At 39.9% G+C, this 25429-nt stretch overlaps 1 protein-coding gene across 2 annotated transcripts in view; it reads left to right on the top strand.

Annotated features, from left to right (window-relative positions):
* LOC132831383 (transcription intermediary factor 1-beta-like) overlaps positions 1–25429 on the top strand; it is a 102028-nt gene that overhangs the window by 21669 nt on the left and 54930 nt on the right. For both annotated transcript variants that reach the window (XM_060849502.1, XM_060849501.1), the window contains exon 2: positions 21408–21523. In XM_060849502.1, coding sequence (XP_060705485.1) covers positions 21408–21523 — 116 coding nt within the window. The remainder of the gene's footprint in view (positions 1–21407; positions 21524–25429) is intronic.

The raw sequence follows: 25429 nt of genomic DNA, 5'->3' as shown, positions 1-25429 counted from the left end.
CATCTTCTACAAGCCACTGACTCCACAGTTACCCATCCTACCTCCTGGAAAAATGCCATCCCTTATTCCCAATTCCTTTGCCTCCACCGCATCTGTTCCCAGGATGACCAATTCCACCTTAGAAAATCCCAGGTGGCTTTCTTCTTCCAAGATTGCAATTTCCCTTCCCATGTGGTTGCTGATGCCTTCCAGTGCATCTCCTCCAATTCCTGCACCTCCACCCTAGAACCCTATCCCTCCCAATGCAGCAAGGATAGAACCCCCTGGTCCTCCCACCTTCCACCCCACCAATCTTTGCATATGTCACATCATCCTCTGCAACCTACAAACGAAGGAGAAAGTGAGGACTACAGATGCTGGAGCCTGATTCCCGAAGAAGGGCTCATGCCCGAAACGTCGGTTCTCCTGCTATTTGGATGCTGCCTGACCTGTTGCGTTTTTCCAGCAACGCATTTTCAGCACCTACAAATGAACCCCACCACCAGAGATGTAGTTCCCTCCCCACCCCATCAGCATTCTGGAGAGACCATTCCCTCCGTGACTCCTTCGTCAGATCCATGCCCCCCTCCCCAACAGCCCACACCCCACTCTCAACACCTTCCCCTACCACTGCAGGAAGTGCAAAACCTGCACCCACACCTCTCCCTTCACATCCATTTAAGGCTCCAAAGGGTCCTTCCACATCAGACAGAAATTTACCTGTTTCTCCACCAATGTCATCTACTGTATCCATTGCACCCAATGTGGTCCCAACTATGTCAAGGAGACCGGACGCCAACTTGCGGATTGTTTCAGAGAACATCTCTGGGACACCCGCACCGTCCTGTGGCTGAACATTTCAACTCCCCCTACTACTCTGCCAAGAACATGCAGGTCCATCACTAAAACTTTACCACCTGACACCTGTGGGAAGAACACCTCATATTCCACCTTGGGACCTTGCAACCGCACGGGATCAATGTGGATTTCACCAGTTTCCTCATTTCTCCTCCCCCCTACATTATCCCAGTCCCAAGTCTCCAACTTGACACCACCCTCTTGACCTGTCCATTGCCTTCTCATCTATCCACTCCACCCTCCTGTCCAACCTTCTTACCCACCTTCATCTGCCTATCGCATTTTCAGGTATCCCACCTCCACTCCCAATTATCTGTCAGCCACCCGGCGCGCAAGCCTCATTCCTGATGAAGGGCTTATGCCCAAAGTGTTGAGTCTCCTGCTGCTCTAATGCTGCCTGACCTGCTGTGCTTTTCCAGTGCCACACTCTCTACTCTGATCTCCAGTACCTGCAGTCCTCACTTTCTTCTAAACTGTGTTATCTGAACATTTGATTATCCAAAGAATGCATTCCCTGCCTTTGTTTGGGTAATAGAAGTTCCTCTGTACCTACAAAAATCTTTTTCAGAAAGAACCAATTCATTCTTGTCTACGTTGTGTACTTTTATTGAAAATAAAGGTGTTTGCACATCTGTCATTTAAGTTCATATTTCAACTGCCCCTTAATTCTGTTCTAATGTTGTCTTTCATTCAATGCATTTTGAGAATTCATACACACAACGGGAACCACAGTATCCTCAAATTCACTTGATTACTTCGCTAAATAACTCAGTCAGCAATTTGCATTTAGCAAATCCATGCTGGTTTTAATTTATTAGCCCATACTTTTCTGAATGTCAATTCATTTTATGTTTAACTGTACTGTTAGATTGACTGGTCTGTAGTTGCCAGTTTTAAACTTTCCCCTTCTTAATCAGGGTGTAATATTTACAATTCCCAGTTCTCTGTTCTCAATATCCAAAGTTAACTGCTTATAAAATTGATTTGAACCAAATTTTTTTTTGTGCTTTGATGAGTGTTAATTCTTCACTTGTCGCTAACTTGATCCATTTTTCAGCAGAACTCATTAACTAAGTCGTCTTAGTTCTACTGATCGCGGGCCTGCTCTCTTGTGAGAGAGAGACAGCTGGTGAGCGGAGAGGTTTGGAAGGAGAGTCCATCATGGTAACTTCAGCTGGTTCAGGATTTGAATTCACACTGATTTTACTCTGCATTGCAAACCAGCCATCCGGCAAAGTGTGATAACTGTGCCCCTGAGCATGATAGATTGGAGTATTCAAAAACTATTGGCTGCATTTGTAGTCTGCTGAAGAGAAACATTAGAGTTTATAGCCCTGAGGCCATCTTGCCAATGCCAACACTTATAACTAATGCCCTTTGAATATCCTTTTAATACTTCATGCTTATCTCCTTTTCCCATCAACTGCATTGATTTGTATTAATTACATTTTTTCAATGGTGGATTCCTCATCCTTGTTATTCTTAAATTTCATGTTGAGCATTTTAGTCACATTGTGATTTCTGCAGCCACACTTGAGACAGCCAATACAGTGAATAGCAGCAGAGCTATTTTGACTCTGAGAGAAATGAAAAATTATGGCCAGCTGTCCAGTGGCAAGAAAGTGGGTTGTTTCTGGCTTTCATTTATGGACTTGAGCTTGTTATCTATTTGGGGAAATTGCTTTCTCTTCACTTGGGAGAGATGTCAGTTTAGCAAGGATATTGTATTTGGTATTCAAGTTAAAAGTAACTACTAGCTGTTGGAAATGTTGTATAGTTCTGGATTTCCCTGTGTTTAAGCAATATTTAGTTACCGGTTCTATGTTCTCCATATCTTGTAAAATTGATCTGAACCAAGTTTTTTTTTGTACATTGATGAAGTGTTAATTCTTCAGTTGAAGCTTTCAACAATGAGGCTTCATTGAGAATGGGTGAGGTGCATGTAAATCATACACATTTTGTATGGTGGGAGGAGCTCAAGCAATCTATCTGGTAGTGGACATAATCTATTGTGTGACTACCTACAAAAGCAGTCTTCAGTAGAAACCCTTGGGCTTTATTCCAGAGTGTTGTGTAAGAGAAGTATTGAAGGATTGAAAAATTGCCAACATGGCACCTGTATTCATAAAGGAAGGGAGGCAAAAAGCATGAAACTGTAGGCTTTCTGTTGGAAAGCTCTTAGAATCAATTAAAAGAAGTAACAACACATTTGGAAAATTATGATCAAATTAATCAATGTCAGTATGGTTTCATGAAAGGTAAATTGTGATTGAATAATTTGTTAGGGTTTTTGAAGAAGTCTAAACTAGAGTTAATGAAGGGGAACCAGTTGCTGTGCTGTGTTTGGATTTCCAAAGGCAGTTGAGAAGTTACCTCTCAAAAGGCGAAGTTGTAAGAGCTCATAGTGTTGAAGGTACTATATTGCTGTGGACAGAGAATTGGCTAATGAACAGAAAACAGCCAAGGGGTTAAAGTGTTCTTTTTCATGTTGAAAACCTGTAATCAGTGGAGGAAGCAAGCAAATGTATTGTCAAAATTGCAGACAATACAAAATTAAATGGAAAGGCAGATTGCGAGGGTGATGCAGATAGTTCAGAGAGGTATTGATAGGTTAAGTAAGTTGGCAATTGGAGCATAATGTTGGAAAATACAAAGTTGTTAATTTTTGAAGGGAACAAAACAATATTATTTAAATGGAGGAAAACAGCAAAGCTGCAACAAAAAGTTTGGGGGGGAGGGGTTACTTGTACATTTAAACACAAAACTAACACACGTGCAGTAGATGAACAAAAAGTCTCATGGAATGTTGGCTCTTTATTTACAAGGGGATTGGCGTTTAAGAGTAGGAAAGTTTTGATATGATTGAAAAAAAGAGTGCGGGTGAGGCACATCTGGAGTACTGTAAGCAGGTTTGGTCCCCTTATTTAAGGAAAGATATAATTTTATCAGAGACTGTTCCTAGAAGATTCACTAGGATGATCCCTGATATGGATGGATTTTTTTGAGCAAAAGCTACACAGGTTTGGGACTCCATTGACTGGAGTGTAGAAGATTGAGAGGTGATCTCAGTGAAACATATGGGGTTCTTAATTAGCTTGATGGGCTAAATGCTGAAATGGCGTTTCCCCTTATGGGACAATCTAGAACTAGAGGGCATACCCTCAGAATAAAAAGGTACCAAGTTAAGACTGAGATCAGGAGGAATTTCTTGAGATTTGAATCTTTGGAACTCTTTGCCACAGAGCTGTTGGGCCAGAGTGTGTGTGTGTGTGTGTGTGTGTGTGTATTTACTATAAGGCTGAGATTCTTGATCATGAGGAGAATCGAGGGTTATGAGGGAAAATGCAGGAAAGTGAATGTGAAAAATACCAGATCAGCCACGAACCTATTGAATGGCAGAGCAAGCTCAAGGGCTCACATTGCCTACTGTTCCTGTTTCCTTTGGTTAAGGAGTAAGGAAGGCATATTGAAATTATGTGGGGTTTTGGTGAATACATCCATGTAGGACTACCTACAGTTTTGGTCATCTTATTTCACGCTGTGCAGACTTGTCTTCAATGGAATGCAGTGAAAATTCACTACGTTAATTACAAAGATGGGAGGGTTGCCTGAAGAGAAGAGATTGAGCAGGTAAAATGGGCCTGTCCATCTGGAGGTTGGAAGAAAGAAAGGTGATCTCATTAAAATGTATACTATTCAAGAACAGCTGGATGCTTCTCCTGGTTGCAAAGTCAAGAACTTAAGGGGGTCATAGTTTCAAAATTGGGTATTGGCAATTTGGGACTAAAAGGAGCCAGTTCTTTCCTCAGAGTTGTCAATTTTTGGTTCTCTTTACTCCGGGGGCTGTGAAAGCTGTTCAAGTTTGATTTCTTTTGAACTTTAAGGGAATGAACAGATGTGTGGATCTGGCAGGAAAGTGAAATTGAAATAGAAGGTCAATTTGAACAGCAGAATGGGCTCGAGGAGGTTATGAGCATTGTTTTGTTTCTTTGGTTAACTTCCTGGTAGTGCAAGGCATCTTCTAAAGTTACAATGCCATGTTCCTGGATAGGTGCACTTCATGTAAATGTAGTTGCATATCTAGTTAAATGTAAAAACACCGATAGATTTTCAAAGTTGTGATAGGATTATTGGAGGGAAAAAATCAATTCCATAAAAATGTAACCAGAGTTGAAAGTGCAATTTTACTGAACATGGTCAGTCCACTAACATGATTACTCCCTAGGTATATTTATCAAAGAATATATTAGCAACATGCTACTTTGTCATGGCAGGCACTATAAGTATATTTAATGATTTTTAATGTCATTGATTTAGATCCAAGACAGACTGAAATAAAGTTCCTCAGGTACATATGATATTTATGTAGAACTGGTGAAACCACTGGACTTGAAACGAGTCAACATGTTTATTTTCTAAAATCAAAAGTCTCAAGATAAGCTTGGACAGTTGCAAGCCCATTGATCTTAGCCAAGTCATTGACAAGTCTCACCTACGTATCTATGTGTATGTTAACATATATAAACAGGTTGATTTAAAAAAAGTAAGCTAAATAGTCCCGAAGGGGGATCATGTACTAAGTTACAATCCTCGAGAACCCATCTTGGGACTCATGATTCAATTTGCATAAATGATCAGAAAAAGAGACTGTCACATTTAACACAACCAAGGAACTATGTAAGACTGTGAAGGTACTTGCATATGGGAAGAGCTGTCAAACTATATAGCTGATACAAGAAAAGAGGGGTCATTAAATGAAAGATACTTGCTAGAGGCGCAACTGAAGGTAACTTATGGCTATTGGACTCGTTAGATTGAAACAGAAATCAAACTCTTTGCTATTTTGCTCTTGGACATGATGACATGTGGACCTCTTGCTCTGCTCAAGTGTGATATTGATTAGTTACTTTATAATTAGTATAACGTCATAACTATAGTCATAACCACTATTTTTAAAAATGAAACATCAGTGGACACTCAAAATTATTTTCCTCATTAGAAAATGTACATTTCCTGGTACATTTGTTCTTTAAGGTTGAAAAATACAGTTATTCAGATGTGCAGGGTTGTAAAAGATGTACATGGAGCGCAATAATTAATAAGGTGAGTGATGTGGGTAATGAAGAACAAAGAATTCTCTAATGACAATATTGCAGGATGTATTTATATATAGCTGGAGGATATGAGAAGAGAATGAGCATGGAGCATGCTACAAATGTTTATAGATTAAAGCAATTTAGAGATAAACTCCAGAAACACCAGGGGCTTGTGTCCTGAGCGACAGACCAAATCTGTAATCTCAATCAGAACTGAACAATTCTATGATATGCACCTGTAATTCTTTTAGTCCAAGTTGCTGAGAAGTCTGGGAAAAAAAACCCTATAAGACCTCTATTTAACTACTTTTCCCCATCAGAGGGAATACTTAGTTCCCAGCGTTGTTAGGATGCATCTCCTCCTGCGAGGCATTGTTGTAGTAGTCAGAGTTGTAGAGGTGTACAGCACGGAAACAGACCCTTCAGTCCAACTTGTCCATGCTGACCAGATAGCCTAAATTAATCTAGTCCCATTTGCCAGCACTTGGCCCATATCCCTTTAAACTCTACCTATTCATGTACCCTGATGCCTTTTAAATGTTGTAATTGTACCAACCTCCACCAGACCATCTGGCAGCTCATTCCATACATGCACCACCCTCTGTGGAAAAAGTTGCTCTTAGGTCCCTTTTAAATCTTTCCCCTCTCACCCTAAGCCTATGCCTTCTAGTTCTGGACTACCCTACCCCAGGGAAAAGACCCTGTCTTGTACAGTTTTATTGCATTGATCTTGGAATAATTGACTTGTGACAGAACCATTCCAGACATAAGTTCTTTGAGGTTTATTTCTTGGAGCGGCTGTCATTATTTTGCTCATCATTGATAAATGCTGAAAGCATCTCCCAGATGGGGTGGACTTGTCTATTATTTGCTTTTACGCAATGCGTTTAATGTCGAAAACATCCCAAGGATCAGAAATGCAACAAAGGAAGGATGGATGGTGAGCTTAGATAGGAGAATTTGTCAGATTCATTTAAGTAGAATTTCAAGCTGGAAATGGGCTCAGAGCGATGTCCCCTTTTCCAAAGTTGAAGATTTAACTTGATTTTTTGGTGTCACCTATACTGAGATGCAGTGAAAAATGTTCCACGTGCTCTAGCGCAGGAAATAGAGTTGGAGTCAATGTACCAAATTGTCATACCAAATTGTCGTACCAAAGGTGACTTAGAGCTCTGAAGAGAAGTCCAGGTTGCAGGATGTAGCCAAGATAACTCAGGGTAAACCTGACAAGATTTGAAGCCTAGGACAGGCATTTCAATTTATTTGGAAATTGAGCCATGCGTATGCTATAACAGGGTGTGGTGGATGGGTGGGGGGGGAAGGAGGAGGAGGAGAGGCAGCACAGTTACCTCAGTTGGCTAGTTTGCCATTCAGAGTACACCAACAACAGTGAGTTCAGTTCCCACACCAGCTGAGGTTACCTTGAAGGACTCTCCTTGACATCTTCCCTTGCATGAATCATAGTGATTCTTGGGTTAAACCACCACTCCAATGAGAGAGCAGCCATATGGTCCAGTAGCACTAGGGTACTTTATGCCGGCAAAATTAGAACTTGGGACTTTGTGGGCCAGGATAGATAGGAAGTGAAAGCAGACAAAGGGGATGATGTAGAATTAGAGTCAGGATGTGTCAAAAATGTTGCCAAATGTTCAGAAATTTACAATGTTAAATTAGGTTAAATTGCTGGTTTGGGGTTGGCCATGCTTATCTCAGACTTTTAAAATGTTGATTTTCTTATCTTGGTCACTGGTTTGATGCTGTTTTATTTGTTTAAAAGTTTTCCTATCCAAGCATGCATGACAGTCCGACTTTTTAAGATACTGTAATAAAATATTTGGCAACTTGACCATTATGTGGTTCCGTTTCTGCAGCCTGCCTTTTATCGCTGGATGCAGTCCACTCCTTGTATGCCTTTGGAAGGATATAAGCATTTGCCTTAATGCCAGAGGATTGTGGCTGCTGGTTGTTGTAATAGGCATTCTTTACAATCGTTACTGAAACAGTTGAATGCTTAAACACACCCGAGCTATTGCAAAGTAGCACTGATTCTTAGTGTGAAGAAAGTGTCTTGCACAGCAACATAGAGTTTGAGTTTGTTGCTACTGTACAGAATCTAGACACCAGCATTTCTATCAACTGCTTTGATGGCAGCTGTGTGGCCTTAGTGTAGGGTTTTAACCTATTTGGAAGTCTTGTCAGATCTCCATGATAGGTGGGAATTGAACCCAGGCCTCCTAGTCCAAGGGTAGAGAGACTACTACTATGCCACAGGAACCCTACAAAATGCAGAATTGAACCAAGGATCTGCAGATCTTCAATTTAATGCTCTCCCAACTGAGATATTTTGACTCAGCATACTAGGGCCACAATATCACATGTGCTTGAGGTTTTATGAGCTCTTTTAGTATCATTGATTAAAGTTGAATTATTTTAAACTCTGGGCCTAGCATAGCATATTGATGCACGTGTCTATATAAAATAAAATCAGTTTTTAAAGCATATGTCTGAGCCTTGGTGACCTCGCTATTGTATATTTGACAGCATTACGGAAGCTTCCTCAGCTTATAAAATTCCTGTTTATGGGATATCATGTGGTATACTATTATTTGTTCAATATCACTGAAAAAGGTTGTGGAACGTGACTGCTCACTGTCATTGGTTATCTGTGTGTGCTATCCACATAGTCACCTCTTCACGTTGAACTGTTCTGATAGTGAGTCACTCTTCCATGCTCCACTAGGTTCAGATCATTCAAACTGTGGCCATGTAATATCTGTAGACTACTTCATACACCACTGGACTGTTGGTTTGCATCGTTCCCCTCAATATTTGCAGTTTAAAAGAATGCTAAGCAGGTTTGACAGCATCTGAGGAGAGAGAGCCGGGTTTAACAGCACAAGTATGATCCCAGAAATCTGAAGAGTCATATTCGACTTCAACTGTTAATTCTTTCTCGGTTTACACATGCTGCTGGACTTGCTGACTATTTCCATCATTTCATGTTTTATTATTTGCAGTTTATCCTTTTCCTGGATTTAAATCTGTCCCTGTCTCTGTCCTCCACCTCTCCTTAACCCCACTGTTCCTGACTCTGGCCTTTTGGACAACAGCTCTTCCACCTTGTGCCTCGTCGGTGTCTTTGCCTTTAACTTAAGTTCCGTGATCTGGAACTTTAACTAAATAGCATTGCCTCTGCAGATCGCCCTCCTTCATCAAAATCTTTTCTAAAACCTGTTTTTTTTAAGCGAGCATTGATTTGCTCCTTCAATTTGTTTTATTTAGATGTGTCTACTGACTACCACGTTGTCGAGCATTCGGGGGGAAAATAGGAATCTAGAACAGGGATAGGCCACTTGGCCCCCTTTGAGCCTGCTTTATTCGTTAATGTCTGATCTCATTCCACTTTGCTTCTATGTCTGATACTCTTATTCTTGACTAACAAAAAGTCAATCTATCTGCCTTAAAGTATTCAGTGACACTGACTCCACCACACTCAGGAAAAGAAATCCTCGATGTTCTTGAATTGAAGATCCCATTTTTGTAAAAAACTGTGTCCTTTATTTCAGATTTCTCCTGTGAAGGGTAATATCCTTTCAGCGTTCACACTGTCGAGTCCCTTCACGATCATGTATGTTTCAATAAGATTGCTCCTTGTTCTTCTAAATGCCAATGAATACAAACTGCACAGCTTCCAACTTTTCCTAATAAGAGAATTCCCTCATTCTGCAAATTATTTATGTGCATGTTACTATGTTACATACAAAGTGTTCTAAATATTCATGTATTACATTCTGTGGTAAAAGAATATAATGTTCATTAACCCAGAAATGTCTTTGAACCACTTTTCTCTTCCCTCTTCGAATTTTCCAATCGCAGGTAGCAGGTGTGTACGTGTAATGAAGTGTGCAGTTAGGCAGATGCAATAACCTTGGTTTTAATTACCATTGCTATTCATTGCTTCAAAAAGGCACATCGGCAATGTGTAGCTAGCTTTCCAGTTTTAGACTTGTCCATTTGTACACAGTTTTAAGGATTATCCCATTGCCTGGCTTTGATATTTGTTAGTGCTTGTGTTAACACCCCCAAACCCTCCCAGTTTTCCATCTCTTCCACCTCTCCTAAACCAGAGGGGTTTCTGCTTGCACAAGACCCCCAGATTAAGTGGCTTGCCAAAGTCGCTTCAATGTTTGATGGGCTGACCAGCCGTCGATGCTGATGGGATGCCAATGCTCACCCAGCGTTTCCCACAGGTTCCAGTGGATGATATTGGTCAGGAGTTGGAACCTTTCTTTTCCTACTTAAGAAATTAAAAACAAAGCTGTTCCTGTTTTCATTCCAGTGAAGTCAGCCTAAAAGCTTTTTGTGTAAACAAAGAGATCTTGCTACGTTTGGTTACAAACTGTTCCTGTCCAAATACAAAGAGGGGTAGAATAATCTGGTTTTCAAATTTTTGTTCATTTCTTCCTGAACGTGATATCCTTCCACATTAATTCTATTTAATGGTGAACACTTTTCAATGTTAAGAAAGAACAGAAGAGATGCAGAGTTTAATTCCTGCTGTGTTCATTTGCTTGGATGTCAGAAGCTTAAACCTTGAAGACCTGTGAAAACCAGTGAAGGTTTGATCTGGAGTTACACGTAGCTCATACTGTTAGCTTTATCTGGTGCATTGACGCATGAGATTTATTTCCAACTCATGTAGCTAATTGACACAGATCATCCTGTTGATTTTAGCGGTTGATCAGTTGAGACAGCATATGTTAGGTAATTGAATTGCAGCTGTGTGAATTAACATAATACAGAATGTAGCAGAGCTCCGTATAAATCTGCATTCCCAGTCGGCTCCTTATTTTGAGCTAAATGCAATTCCTTCTGGATGGCTCTGGATTTCTGGCATCAGTTGGCCTACCAAGGCAGCTTTTATTCCAATGTGATCTAACCACCTCGGCAGTGCGGTTCTAGCTTACAAATCACATTAGTCTCTAAACTGTAAAGTTGCATTTTCATGTATGTATGAGCTGGGGAAGAACTGCACTGTGATTTATGCCCAGGTTATTGTGATTTTTAAAATATTTTACAGGGCTACTGCCAATGGAGACAATTGTATACGCCATCAGGGCTATCAAACATTCAGTGGGTGAATGTTAAAAACAAAATACTGTGCAGCCTTGTGGTTTGAAATAAATACAAAATATTAGAGAAACAGTTAACATTTTGAGCCCAATATGATTCTCTTTCAGAACAGAAGGGGACTGGAAAAATGGTTTCTATGCTGTTGACAAAATTGGTGCATATAGAGTGGTGCGAGTGGGATAGCTGATGAGGGTGCCCAGGTCAAAAGGCAAAGGGTGTGCTAATGGTAGTAGAGGAGACATAGATGATGAATAGGTCCAAGTTTGTCTGCAGCCCAGGTGAAAGACCCTGCCTTTTGACCTGGGCACCCTCATCATCTATCCCACTTGCACCACTCTATATGCACCAATTTTGTCAACAGTCAGGGCACCAGGCAGGCAACACAGCCTTCGGGACCCTCCATTCTGGCTAAAGAGAATAGTTGCTATTTTCCTGACTATACTATCTCTGTGTTGGACTGGGGTGGACAAAGTTAAGTCACACAACACCAGGTTATAGTCCAACAGGTTTATTTGGACATACAGGTACACAATCCTTTATCTGAAATCTGAAGTTTTTTCATGAAGATATTTTTCTCCATAATGTTGTTTGGTATGCAAACAGTTAATCCAACTCCACAGTTAACCCATGTCACTCGTGACCTGGCGGCCTGGCCTATCACTGGCAGGCGTCAGTTCTGTCTCTGGGATCGTGGTAGTCATAGGTGTGTCTGCTGTTTGGTAAGTTTTATTTTATTTCACCGTTAAACTGTCACTTCTTCCAAAATTTGAAAATTCCAAAATCCAGCTGGCCCAAAGGTTTCTGATAAAGGATTGTGTACCTGCACCAGCTTTCGGGGAGCTGTTCCATCTTCAGGTAGCTGTGGAGCAGGATTATAAGACACAGAATTTAAAGCAAAAGGTTACAGTGTCATTCAATTGAAATGATATATTGAACAACCTAGATTACCGTAAAATCTTTCATCTTTTAGAATGGGTTGATACTTCCAAATAAACCTGTTGGACTATAACTTGGTGTTACGATTTTTAACTTTATACTATCCCTGGTTACAGATACATATCTTAGTTTGTTCCATCTCTTGAATGGTTCCCTGTGCCACAGTACTATGGTTAATTTATTCATCCTCCCTACAGTCCCCGCTTTCATCCACACAGGGTGAAATAACCTCAAACCTGTTATACATGCTCAGGGACTGGAACTCCTTCAGGACTACCTACAGGATCCCTCTGTCTACTCCTCTCCCTGACTACTGACTGAATTCGAGGTCATTAATCTAAGGGCTGTGACTGCCTCCTGAAAGTGTCCAGGAAACTCCTCTCCCTCCACAGTGTGTGTCACAGTATTCAAAGCTCTGCCTCTAGCTCATCACCTCTGAGCTGGAGTTCCTCAAGGAGCTGACATTTGCTACAGATGTGTTCATTATGAACCACAAAAGGGTCCAACAGCTTCCATATTATGAAATTACAACACACCACCTGGGCCAGCACATCTATTTTATTTGTTTAGTTCTTAATTTGCTTCTTAAAAATTTCATACTGTTCTTTTAGTTGGTAGCCTGTTAATTCTAAATCTGAAAGTAACCTATAATAGTTAAATTAGTAGCTATCTCAAACTATTGAATACCTGCGACATCATTCTTTTCTACTGGACCTGTGATCCTGGGCTTCAATTTATCCTGTTTATAAAAAACACCTTACAAACTATCAGCTTAAAAACAAAAGCAAATATAAAGTGTCTTTTCCCCGTGCTGCCTCTGACTGTACACTCACTCAAGCTGTCTATCACTCTGTGATTTCTCCTTCCTGTCAATGTGAAGCTTACTAAGCAAGAGTTGAAAGCAACACTCAGTGATGTAACAGAGAGAGAATTACAGACAAAGTAGGAATGTTCCACTGCAAAGCAACAGGCATACCTGGGATCCATGTGGGTACCTGTAGCCACATCCTTTATATAAATCAACAAAGTGATACAAGTTAAAGGAGAAGCTTCAAGATGAGAAGGAACCAGGCAAAGGAGGATGCTGGCAGCCTGGGCACTGTTCAGGATTCTCTTTCAAGGCTGAAGTGGGAAGACCTCAGACCATCCTGATTGGGGTTGGTTGTGAAGAGGGATTTCATAACTCTGGTGAAGAGCCCAGTCCTCATTGCATTCATTAATTAGCTGCTTTCCTGAATTGCTGCAATCTTAATAGTGGAAGTGCTGTTGCAGAGTGTGTAGCAAAATTTTGACTCAGCAGTAATGTAAGAGCAGTGTTATATTTCCAGGTCAGGAAGCTATGTGAGTTTGAAATAATTGGGCTCCCCTGCTCTTGCTGTCCACCCTCGTCTTAGCACAAGAGAGTACAGGTTCAAGGGGTGTTGTCTAAGAAGCCTTGGCAAGTTGATGATGCACCTATAAATGGTACATAGTGCAGTTACGATGCCCTGGTGTATGTTGAGAATGTTTTGATGAGTTGATGACATTCAATTAAGTGAATTCATTGGTTCTAATGGTATTGAGTTTCTTCAGTTTTAGTAGAGCTGTATTTTTTCATGTGGGGGATATTCCATCACTTTCCTGACTTGTGCCTTTTAATTAAAGGGTAGGATTTGGTAAGTCAGAAGGCTATAGCTGATATCATAAGATGAAATGGTTATGAAGGCTACTTACTACTCCTAGGCTTGAACCCACAAATACTTCCGTTTAGAAGGACAATGGCAGCAGATACATAGAAACACCACCCCTTGCAAGATGCCCTCCAAGCCACTCTCCATCTTGGCTTATAAATATTCCAATGTTCTTCTGTGTCACTGGAATAAAATCCTGGAACTCCCTCCCTCCTAGCACTGTGAATATACCTACACCACGTGGACAGTCGATGTTTGAGAAAGCAGTTCACCAACATCACCTAAAGGCCAGCTATGGACTAGCCCAGGACCCAGAAGTGAATTAAAAGAAAAATCATGTCTTAACATTGTCTTGGTCTTGCTGCATCCCTGTACAGATTGTTTCATTGAGGAGCTGTGATTAGAGCTGAATACTGTGTTCATGGGTGGACAACCCCAGTTCCTACTTTGTGATCAAGGCAGATTCATTAAGAAAGCAGCTAAAGATGCTGAAAGCAGGCACAGTAATAGGAATAATATCTCTGGTCATTAGCAATAATGTGAAAACCCAACTAGTTTTAACTAAGATTTAGCAGCTTCTATGTTCAGACTGTATTGGTATATTAGCACATCTGTTAATTATTCTGATTAATATCAGTGAGTATATCTTTGCTTTTAACTCCAGTTCTGTTGAAAAATATATTGGATATGAATTATGTGAACTATTTATATAAGTCCATAAGCAATAGGAACGGGATTGGGCAGTTTGGCTCCTCAAGCCTGTGTAGCCATTCAGTAGGATCATGGCTGATCTGACATTTCTCACATCCACTTGCCTGCCCTTTACCTGTAACCCTTGAATCCCCTCATGATCAAGAATCTATCTCAGCCTTAAATCCCTTAGACCAGATAGGAGCCCTATTCAATCAAAACACATGAGCATGGAGCATTAGATTTGATGAGGGTTTTAAACAGCATTTTTTCAAATGGATATGTGTGGGGAATCTGGATTGGTTTAGTCAGTTTTGTATCTCGGGGCAATACTCATTGCCAGTGATATTATGAAAACTTGCAATTTTGTTTCTGTACTTGTGTATCTATTATTCTATATTTCCAGCATGGAATAACTGGAGTTTCTAATTTAAAAAAAATTTGGGTGGGTACTTGACCTTTATCAGTTTAGTTGGTGTCTTCTGCATAGGAACATTTGATAGCCAGACTCTGATTTCAAAGCACTAATAAACGTTATACAGAATATAGAAAAACTTTTAGTATTTAAATGCATTTATCTTTTAATGCCTGTCATCTAGAGGCACTCTATTTAAGCTGTTTACATTTCAGTTATGCGTATTTATATCATTGAGTCCTAAAAGTTTGAACTAGATTGTTATAGACTATTCCCAGATACCTGAGCATGTTATCCCATTGAGATAGAGCTCTAGATGTTTAGATAAAATGGTAAACCAAGATTCCATCTGTCCTAGTTAAATGTAAATAAAAAGACCCTTGAGTGATATTTCAGAGAGCAGGGAACTTCCCTCTAAGTTCCGTCCAATATTTATCTCTCCGCCAACAGCTAGCATTGTTGTGTTGCTACTTGTAAGACTTCGCTCCACTCTGGAAGGCACATACAGCAAATGCTACACTTGCTGTTACATTGGCCAACTTGTCAGAAAAAGAGCATTTTAAACTTATTTAAGCATACTTATTGACTATGGATCCTCCAAGGTAATTGGTCTGGTTGACAAGCAAAAGCTACCTGACAACAATAAATATGGGACTTGTTGCTACACCTTTATCGCTACTTTCTACAATCTGAAATATATCTTTTTCAAGTCACTGCCACTCCCTTGCCCTAATGTTGAGCATGAGACATTTGAATTCCGTGATTGTGTGCACATATATGACATGGAAAAGCTTTAAAGTTTCTTAACTTCAGTGTAAATATCCTTTTGTGGTTTAAAGAATGGACAAATCACCAGCTGTTGCTGGATAACACTGATTCTCTGCCTCCCCATCATTTTTGTACATTCTATGTTTCAGATAGCAGTGGCACAGTGAGCATTAGTGTATGCATTGGAATCCTTGTACTCTTTCTTGGAATTTACTACATTTTTAGTATTCTTTGGAAGAAAATTGACATTGCATTTGCTGTCTAGTTATACTAACTGCTCATTCATTTTAGATTCTCTATAATCGCTTAGCTTGAATATTGAATACATGGAGTTGTGTACAGAGTGGATGGACTGTTTCAGGAAATGCAGTGCTCCACAGAAGTGCATTTATTTTAGCAAAGTTTGAATTGCACAGTGTCTATGTTAGAATTAGCCAACAGGTGTGTTGGTTCAGTTTAAGCAGTTTTCTGTTTTCCATTTATCCTGGTCTCTTGACTGAAATGTTTGGTACATGTTGCAGAATTTAACCGGTGTTATCCGATTTGAGGCAACCTTTGATCACTCTAAGACATGGTAGGGAGAAACAAAGCAGACTGCATGTGAAGCTAATTTGAATACTGCAGTAAACTTGAATGTCTAGGATTTCCTGTTGTCTGTTGGAAAATCCATGTAGAACAGGTTTACATCAATTCTGGCTGTTATCCTTTTTGAAATCAAGCCTGAAAGAGTCTCTGTCATCTTTAGTCCACAGTGCTGCCTCAAGCTGCAGTAATGATAGAAATGTTTTGGGTTTTGAGATTTCCGTAGCATCTTTAATGTGGTAAAATGTCCCAAGCCACTTGGTAAATGTTTCAGACTCAAGTTTAAATGTATTGATGCTAGTTGTTATGAAAAAGTTAAAGGTGGCTCAGTGGCTAGCACTGCTGCCTCACTGCGTCAGGGTACTGGGTTCAATTCCAGCCTCTGGCCACTGTCTGGGTGGAGTTTGCACATTCTCCCTGTGTCTGTGTGGGTTTCCTCTGGGTGCTGTAGTTTCCTCCCATAATCCAAAGATGTGCAGGTAAGGTGAATTGGCCATGCTAAATTGCCCGTAGTGTTAGTCAGGGGTAATTGGAGGGGAATGGGTCTGGGTGGGTTACTCTTCATAGGGCCGGTGTGGACATGTTGGGCCAAAGGGCTTGTTTCCTACTGTAGGGAATCTAATCTAATGCTGATATTCTGTGGCATTTGCAAAGCACATAAAGACAAAAAGTGAGCTTCAAGTGAAAAATTGTTATAGGGCATGGATAATTGAACTAGAACATACAAACATAATTCCAGGCTTCATTTGATGTCATATTATAGTTGTGCAAATGTTGTTATTTAATATTGGAAACAGAATTGGAATTTGTTGGATCATTGGAATTGCTCTACAGTTTTGACTGGAGCTTAGAGATGTAAAAGTGATGCTGTCTAGTATTACCATTGGTCAGAGGACTTAAATTACCACTTCATAAGATGATTTCTGCCAGAAGTGTGGACGTAATGGAATATTGTATGACAAATAGATTATAGAAATATGCAGCACAGAAATACACACTTCGGTCCAACTTGTCTGTGCTGACCAGATATCCTAAATTTTTCCTAGTCCCATTTGCCAGCATTTGACCCAAATCGATCTAAACCTTTCCTATTCAAAAACCCATTCAGATGCCTTTTAAATGTAGTAATTGTAGTTGTACCAGCCTTTTTCGCTTCATGTGAAAACGCATTAACAACATTTAATTGAACAAAAAATCCACTCTATTCACTATTGTAGATTTACAAAAGTAAAACAGTAAGGATAGATTTGAACCCTTAGCTGCTCCCTTGCCGTGAGCTCCCACCCACAGGTTTCTCGCTGTTTGTTTATTTTTCTTAGATGTCCAGAGGTACTTGAAACCAGACAGCAGTGTAGATTTCTTTTTCCTTTTGCATCACTGCCCATAGTGTCATTCTTCCTCCTTTTTTAAAGTGCTGTTGTTTCAATGTTTATTTCCCCAAATTTTCAAAACAATGCAACATTTTACATAACAGTAATTATTGCTCCTAGAATTTGAGGAAATCTGGTCCAACACTGAATGTACCTCAAAAAAAAAGCAGCTCTGACAGCTGCAATTTTTTCCCATCTTCCATCTTGGATTACCCACAATCAAACTCCAGTGGAGAGAGCTCTGTCAAAGCTACTGCACCACAAATGGGGTAGTATTCCTCCTTGAAGTGAAACCCACCAGAAGGGAGATTTTTCTTGTAGGAAGGAGCATTTGGTATGGACTGCAACTAATGTCTCTGGAGCTGGCTTGGATGGCTTTCGGTGAATTGCACAAATTTATCCATGCAAGATAGTTTATTCACTTTTGAGAGAATTGCGCAGTACACAGGACACTCAATCATAAGATTTACTTAGAGTCATAGAGATGTACAGCATGGAAACAGACCCTTCGGTCCAACCTGTCCATGCCGACCAGATATCCCAACTCAGTCTAGTCCCACCTGCCAGCACCCAGCCCATATCCCTCCAAACCCTTTCTATTCATATACCCATCCAAATGCCTCTTAAATGTTGCGATTGTACCAGCCTCCCCAACATCCTCTGGCAGCTCATTCCATACACGTACCACCCTCTGCGTGAAAAAGTTGCCCCTTAGGTCTCTTTTATATCACTCCTTCTTCAGTTATGAGAGATGATACCATAAAAAAGGGGCCTGACATGACAAACACTGACAGATTGCTTCCCCTGCCTGATGCATGGAGAAACATGGGGCAGGACCTGAGGATAAGGGGTCCATCATTCAAAATTGAACAGGAAAAATGTCTTCTCCTGGAATTTTAATTATTTATATTATCTACCCCAGCGAATTATGGATGCCCCATTTTTAAACATATTTAAGACTGGAATAGATAGATTTTGATTTTTCAGGGAATCGAAGGATTTGGGCAACTGGCAGAAAAATGGAAGTCAACCATGATCCCAATGAACAGCAGAGCCGGACCATAGGGACAAATGATTGACTTCTACTCTCATTTCTCATGTTCTTCGTTCTTACAACAAGTCAAGCCTTTTAATCAGGCAGGCATCAGGCAGTGGGAATCCTGCTTTTCTTCGCCAAATGCCTCCCATATGCCCGTAAATTCCACTTCAATTATTTGGGCTGCAAAGAGAGCAAGCTTAATGGTGTCCAGATGGCAACCCCCTGCTAAAAGCAGAGATCTCATTGCGGAGCAGAGATCTCAAAGATCAAAAATCTGATCATTGAGCCTGTGAAGTTAAATTTGGGAGCAAGGGGAAAATTCCTGTTCCTTCTGGTTCATAATACAGTTACCTCACGGATGCACCTTGTGTTGCCTTGTGATTCCTAAGTCACTAGAAACCCAGCCTTTAAGGGTTGCAAGTAAAATTCTTTAAAATCAAGTCATGATAGCTGCTTAAAGTGTTTGTGACCAGTATGCCTTCCGAGAAAAATTGATTGGGGTTGGGTTTGAGACACTCAGAATTTTTTTTATCTCTAGCTTGTATCAGAACCCAGTTTGCAAAGCAAACATGTCTCTCCTGTTTGTTTTGGTTGAAAATGCTTTACATTCAAAAGTTAAAACTCATACACACAGTCTAACAAGACAAGCTTTCGGAGTGCTGCTCCTTCATCATGTAGTTAGTTGGGCAAGATCATAAGACACAGGATTTATAGTAAAAGATCAAAGTATCATACAACTGATGTGATGTATTGAACAAATCTAGATTGCTGATAAGTCTTTAATCACTTAGAATGGGAAGGCAGGATTCGATTGATTAATTTGTAAATCCCAGAATTTCTTTCAAGTCACAGTCCCAAGACAACTTAAAGTTTTATCAGTATAAAAAATGAGAAAGGTGACATCTCAGCTCAGACAATGCATTAAAGATTAGGTTAGAGTCTGTCTGTATCCTAACCTTGAGTCAGACTGGTTCTATTTCCAAAGTAGCAATTTATAAAATGTTACATGGACTGTATACAGACTGTGTGCTTTTTGAACAAAATAGAATGTATGTGCAAGTGCAAATACAAATTCGCCCCACAGATTTATAGGGGTGTGTGTGTGTGTGTGTAAGACAGAGAGAGGGAGAGCGTGTGTGTGTGTGCGTGCATGCTTTATGGAGTGTGTATGAGAGAGGGTCAGTGTATGTGTGCTTGTGTGAGAGTGTGAATATGAGTGTATTTGTATTGGGGTCACCTGTAGCGTGACATGAACCCAAGATCCCAGTTGAGGTCCTCCTCTTGGTACCAAACGTGGCTATCAGCATCTGCTTGGCGGCTCTGCATTGTTGCATATCCTGAAATTTGCCTTGGAGGATGGTCATGGGTTCAATTCCTGCAATGGCTGAGGTTACCATGAAGGACCCTCTTTCTCAACCTTTCCTCTCATCTAGGATGATATGACTCTCAGGGTAAATGACCACCAGTCATCCCTCTCTAACAAGAGAGCAGCTCTGTAATCCAGTACGACTGTGGTGACTTTACTTTGGGGATTGGTTAGCTCAGTTGGCCGGAAAGCTGAGTTGCAATGCAGAGTGACACTACTAGCATTCCTACACTGGCTGAGGTTCCTATGATAGACTCTCCTTCTTGACCTCTTCTAGTGTCCAAGGCATGGTGACCCTCAGGTTAAATCACTACCAGTTGTCTCTCTCTTCTGAGTGAGCGGCCCGAGGATCCAGCAGGAATATGATAACTTTTCTTTTATTGGTCAACCCTTATTGCGCATAGTACACTCAACAAATTAACCAGTGGTGTGGGTCTGGCATCACTGGAAGATCAGTAAGAATGACAGATTTCCTTCTCTAAACAATATAATTTATTCTGATAGGTTTTTACAGCAATTGACAGTGGTTGATGGCCTTCGCTAATTTCAGATTTTTATTGAATTCAAAAACGCCATTTTCCTTCTGGTGGGCTTCAAACCCATGTTCCTAGAACATCTGCCAGGGGTTCCAGATCACTGGTCCAATGACGTTATCATTGCATCGCTATCTCCCCTATTAGAATAACGAGTAATTTAATCAAAGTAATCAAACATAAATGATAGTCCATGAAATTGAAAAAAGACCATAATCCCTATATAGTTACTGTTTAATACTTATTACCGTTTACTTTCCCATATTGGCCTAAAACGATTTGAGAGATCACAGAAACTCCCCAACTAAGAAACATCTTTGATCACCTGCAATGGAAATCTTTGTTATCTCGCTCATGCCAGATACTGATGCATGAAGAGTTTGGGGCAGCGGGGAGCATGGGTCGAGCTTTACATTTGTAAGATGGGTTTGCCAAATCTGTGAATAAAGCTGAAATCTTTGCTGACACAAAGTTACTCAGTAATTGCATAATTCCATTTTAAGACACAGACAAAAAAAATTGAAGTCTGCTTACTCTAATTTTAACTTTTCTGATGTTATTATTGGAGACTTTATTATGGTTTATTTCTGGATATGCACTTGGGAATCTGTGTGGAAAGTATTTAATAAGATGTATTGATTTTATCCAAAAATGCTACCATTTTTAGAGGCCATGAAGACTTTTTATGAAAAGGTCAAAAATGTTTGAGACTGAGAGGTTTTCTATCAGTAGTTTGACTCTTTGACAAGTTAACTGCTGTGAAAATTTTAAACTGAACTCACTTATATTGAAAGCATATTGAAACCATTGATACATCTGTGTAATGTCTCATTTGAACTGTCTGTTTCTTTGACCATAGTACATGTCCTTGTGATGCTGACCAGAAATGAATAGGAAAAAGTTTGTTTTTAAATTATTGTATTATGCAATCCTGTTTTTAAAATTGCTGAATTGTGTGTCTTTCTTTCTCAGGGCTCATTTGCTGTCCAGTATGCAGGCAGCAATGTTACATAAAGGACATCATTGAGAATTACTTTTTGAGGGACACTGGCGAATTGGACAGCAGCTCGAACAGGAAAGTTAGTCAGGTAGAGTGTACGACTTTATGAAAACTTCCAAAGGCAGTTTCTGTTAGCCTGTAATGCGCAGTTTGTCCTTACACAGCTTTTTGGCTGGTGTTATCTAAGTAGGATGGTTGCTATTATTTCTGATGCAAACTGAAATTGAGCTAAATAAGCATCCTTTGGATGAAAACACAAGTGGTAGATTCTAAATTCTCTTTCCAATCCTTCAGCTTTATGCCCTGATGAGTCCCTGCAACTGATTCATTGACAGTGCAGAGAGAAAACTTGACTTGGCTGGTTTTACCTGGCCATGGCGGTCGTGGGAGATATTGAAAGCACTGGTTATGATGTTCTAAAAGTCAATGGATTTTAGAACAGTCCAAATGGACTGGAAGTGAGTAATTATAGAGCTGCTATTCAAGAAAAGAGAGAAAATCAGGAATTGCAGACTGTTTAATCGGACATCAGTTGTTCCATTCTTGAAAGCCAGTTGAGCTCATCTTTACTCAGTCTTACAATTTCTAGCAGGGTGAACCATTCCAAGCACAAGTGTTTTATATGTTCTCAAGTGAAGCCCCACTCAAGGCTGACCATCCATATTTGATTAAACATACTAGAATACAAGTAATGGAGTCCCTTCCTCTTTAAATGAAACAGTTAATTTGCACCACTAGACTTTGCAACAATTTTAAAAGCACTTCTCCATAGTCTATACAAAGCATAACATTGCGAGATTGCCCTCCGCTAAAAGCCCTAACAATTTCCTTGAACAAACCATTTTTTGTGAAACATTTGATTAATACATCCATCCATTTCATTTTAGAGTTTTTTTTCTTCATTTGTTTCAAGCCAGCACTTTTCAGAGAGTAACATTATCCCTAAATGACTGATTATCTACATGCATTCAATGGGTATATTATCTTCAGTTCGCTCCTTGTATAGAATCTTTCACAATATTTGGCAAATAGAATTCAACATGCAGTGCCTCCACAAAGAGTCAGTGTTTTAACAGCTAGAGTACTTTAACTTACTTTCTTAGCTTCTTGAGTTAAATAACATTTCCTGTTTTGCTTAGAAATAGTATAAAACTATGTGAAACATTACTTAAAAACAAACTGTTTCAATATTCTTTCGGTCACTAATGATAAGAACTTAAGACTGGTTTTTGTTTTAGTTTTGCTTGCCATTAACATTCTCAATATCAGGATGTTTCATTATAGCATATAACTCCTAACACCTCAAAGCCAGCATCAAATCTAATGAGTCCACAAAAAAATCCAGTTGACTGATCAGACTTTGCAATTGTTGCTTCTTTGTAATCGAAAGGTGAACATAATTAAGATGGGGTTAACACCCTCTGAGTAGTATTATTTCTGTCATGTTATTCCAGACTTTGCCAGCTTGATACCTAGTCCAGTACACTTAAAAATGTCATAATCCTGAGTCCCAATTTTAAATTCAGCATGCATTATGAAAGCTCTCTTTTAAAATGCCAAATAATTCATTGCAGCGCGTGGTTTCAGTTAAACATTTTAAATAAACTGAGTTCACCAAATAAAGCAATACAACACGGAAGCATTATTTGTTTCCTTCTGCACCTGCTATTCTCTGGGCAGTTTCAGCAACCCTTCTCTGAAAAGCATCTCCCTACAGTAATATGGCTTTTATTTCACTCGATCTCCTCTCCCATGACTGTATGGCCAATGAGCTGAAAATGATTTGAAGTTACGTTTACAGTTGTGGGAGTCTTTTCAAAGATCTGTACTTTTAAGAAACCTAATGATGAGCTTCACTTTAACCTTGTAAGTCCTACACAGAAAGACCTTTAATTTAGTAAAAGTCTGCACCTGTTTGATTAAATCATTAACACTCAAGCTATCTTTCTTCAATTGTTTTGTCAATTGACTTTTAAGTTTTAATACTCTTCTCAAATGTTGTCCCTATGTCGATTTATTCTGAATGTGTAATGTCTCTTGGTCTTGTTTATGGCATAACCTGCACTTGCAGTTTTGAAATGTAAAGTGTGAACATTTGGAAAGTAGATTGGGCAGCTTGACTGTCACTGGTCATCCTGTGGCTCCACTGCCTTTACCGAGTGACAGTTGTTTTATAGCGCCACCACAATTTTGTTTTCTCCCTGCACATGTTTCCCATAAGCAGGAGACCCTTTTTCTTCCTTGCCTTCTCCAAAAATATACATCCCTGATTTATTTCAGTGCTTCTGTTTTATTTCTTCCCCATCAGCTCACTACAATTTCTCCCCCATATCCTTTTAGTTACTATGGTATATCTACCTGACTCCAGTCTTGATACTGTCGCATTTGTAAGCTTGCTGTGAATTGCCTTTATATTGCAGGCCAAGGACCTTCAAAAGAATTTTCCCTGTTTTGGGAGAGCCCCTGTTATTTACTGTCCTTTATTCTAAATTTTGAATTCTAAATTTCTTTATTTTACTGTCCTTTATCCTACTTCTGCATTTCAGAAATCCGATCCAGTTTATGAGCTGCTTTTGACATATGATCAGTTGCTTCCCACACTTTAGGGGAAAACCCCTTTTATTTGTGATGTGGAAACTTCAGGTGACAGCTGGATGAATTGAAGGAATACCTGGTCTGTTTCCACCCAAGCAAGCGAATGCTACTGGTGCCCAGTATACTCTTTGTTTATAACCACCTCCCACCCCAATTCCTGCCAAAATACATGCGAATGAATCCAAGTACATGAGAAAAATGAAGAGAAGAGAAAATACAACCAAAGGAAAAGAAATAGGAACTGATTTTAAAAAAAGGAAAGACCGTCAGGGCCAAAGGCAAAAAAAAGTGAAGATGGGTTTTAAAAAATACAATTTGTCATGAGCCACTCTCAGGGAGATTTATTCTATTGATGACGGATCAGGACCGGAAGAGAGCAATTGGAGCACTGGAGTATTCAGAGGTGAAAGTGAGGACTGCAGATGCTGGAGATCAGAGTTGAGAGATGTGGTGCTGGAAAAGCACAGCAGGTAAGGCAGCATCCGAGGAGCTAGAGAATGATTAAGGGCTTTTGCCCGAAACATCGATTCTCCTGCTTTTCTGCTGCCTGAGCTGCTGTGCTTTTCCACACTCTCGACTGGAGTATGCAGAGCATGTGAAAGTGACACTAGGTCAAAAAATGGTGTGCATTCTATGTGTCCATGTCGTCAGATTGCAGAACATTGAATTTGAGCTCCTTTCTCTGTATGCACTTGTACGTACAGGTCAACTGCTTCTGAGGTGGCTTCGCAAACTTCCTGTGAAATACTTTGTTAAACGTGCTATGTAAATGCTAGTTTTGCCTTTTTTTTAATGGTATTTAATACAAATTGATTACCTTAATCCGATCGGAAACTGATGCTTGACTTTGACCTTAAGCAGCAAACTCTTTGGTAGGCAGTTGAGGAATGTGACTTTGTTTAGGTCAAGTTCGATTTAAAACATTTTGTTATTGGTTCTTTTCTTAAAATTTAGGAATAAGTATTTATATCTCAAACTCTATTGTTTGTCAAACATAAAAACAAATGTAACTATTCTGCAGATGCTGCCCAACTGCTGGTGAACTTGGGAGATTAAGATTATCTTTAATAAAACTTCATTTGAAACGTCTGTGTGTTCTTTTTGATATGCCCATGTAACAGGGCAAAATATATCAAAGTTTGTACATCACCTGGGTGATGGTTTAAGTGGTTTCCTTCTGTGCTCTGATTTGAGACTTTTTTTTTCAGAATACATCTGAGTACGTTAGGGGTTATTTTCCAATTTGGAACTGCTGACTCCAGGCCTGTGGATTGAGCTAAGACCCCTTAATTGCTGGCATGTTTGAGTACTGGGTGAGGCAAGAGATAAACTGCACAACCTGCAATGTCAGGCAGATCACTGAAGTTGTAGCCAAGCCAGACAAGCTGAATAGAGTACT

The sequence above is a fragment of the Hemiscyllium ocellatum genome, chromosome 33, assembly GCF_020745735.1.
Source record: "Hemiscyllium ocellatum isolate sHemOce1 chromosome 33, sHemOce1.pat.X.cur, whole genome shotgun sequence".
Lineage (NCBI taxonomy): Eukaryota > Metazoa > Chordata > Chondrichthyes > Orectolobiformes > Hemiscylliidae > Hemiscyllium > Hemiscyllium ocellatum.
The sequence above is the reverse complement of the archived record's forward strand: the minus strand, read 5'-3'. Positions and strand labels throughout refer to the sequence as shown.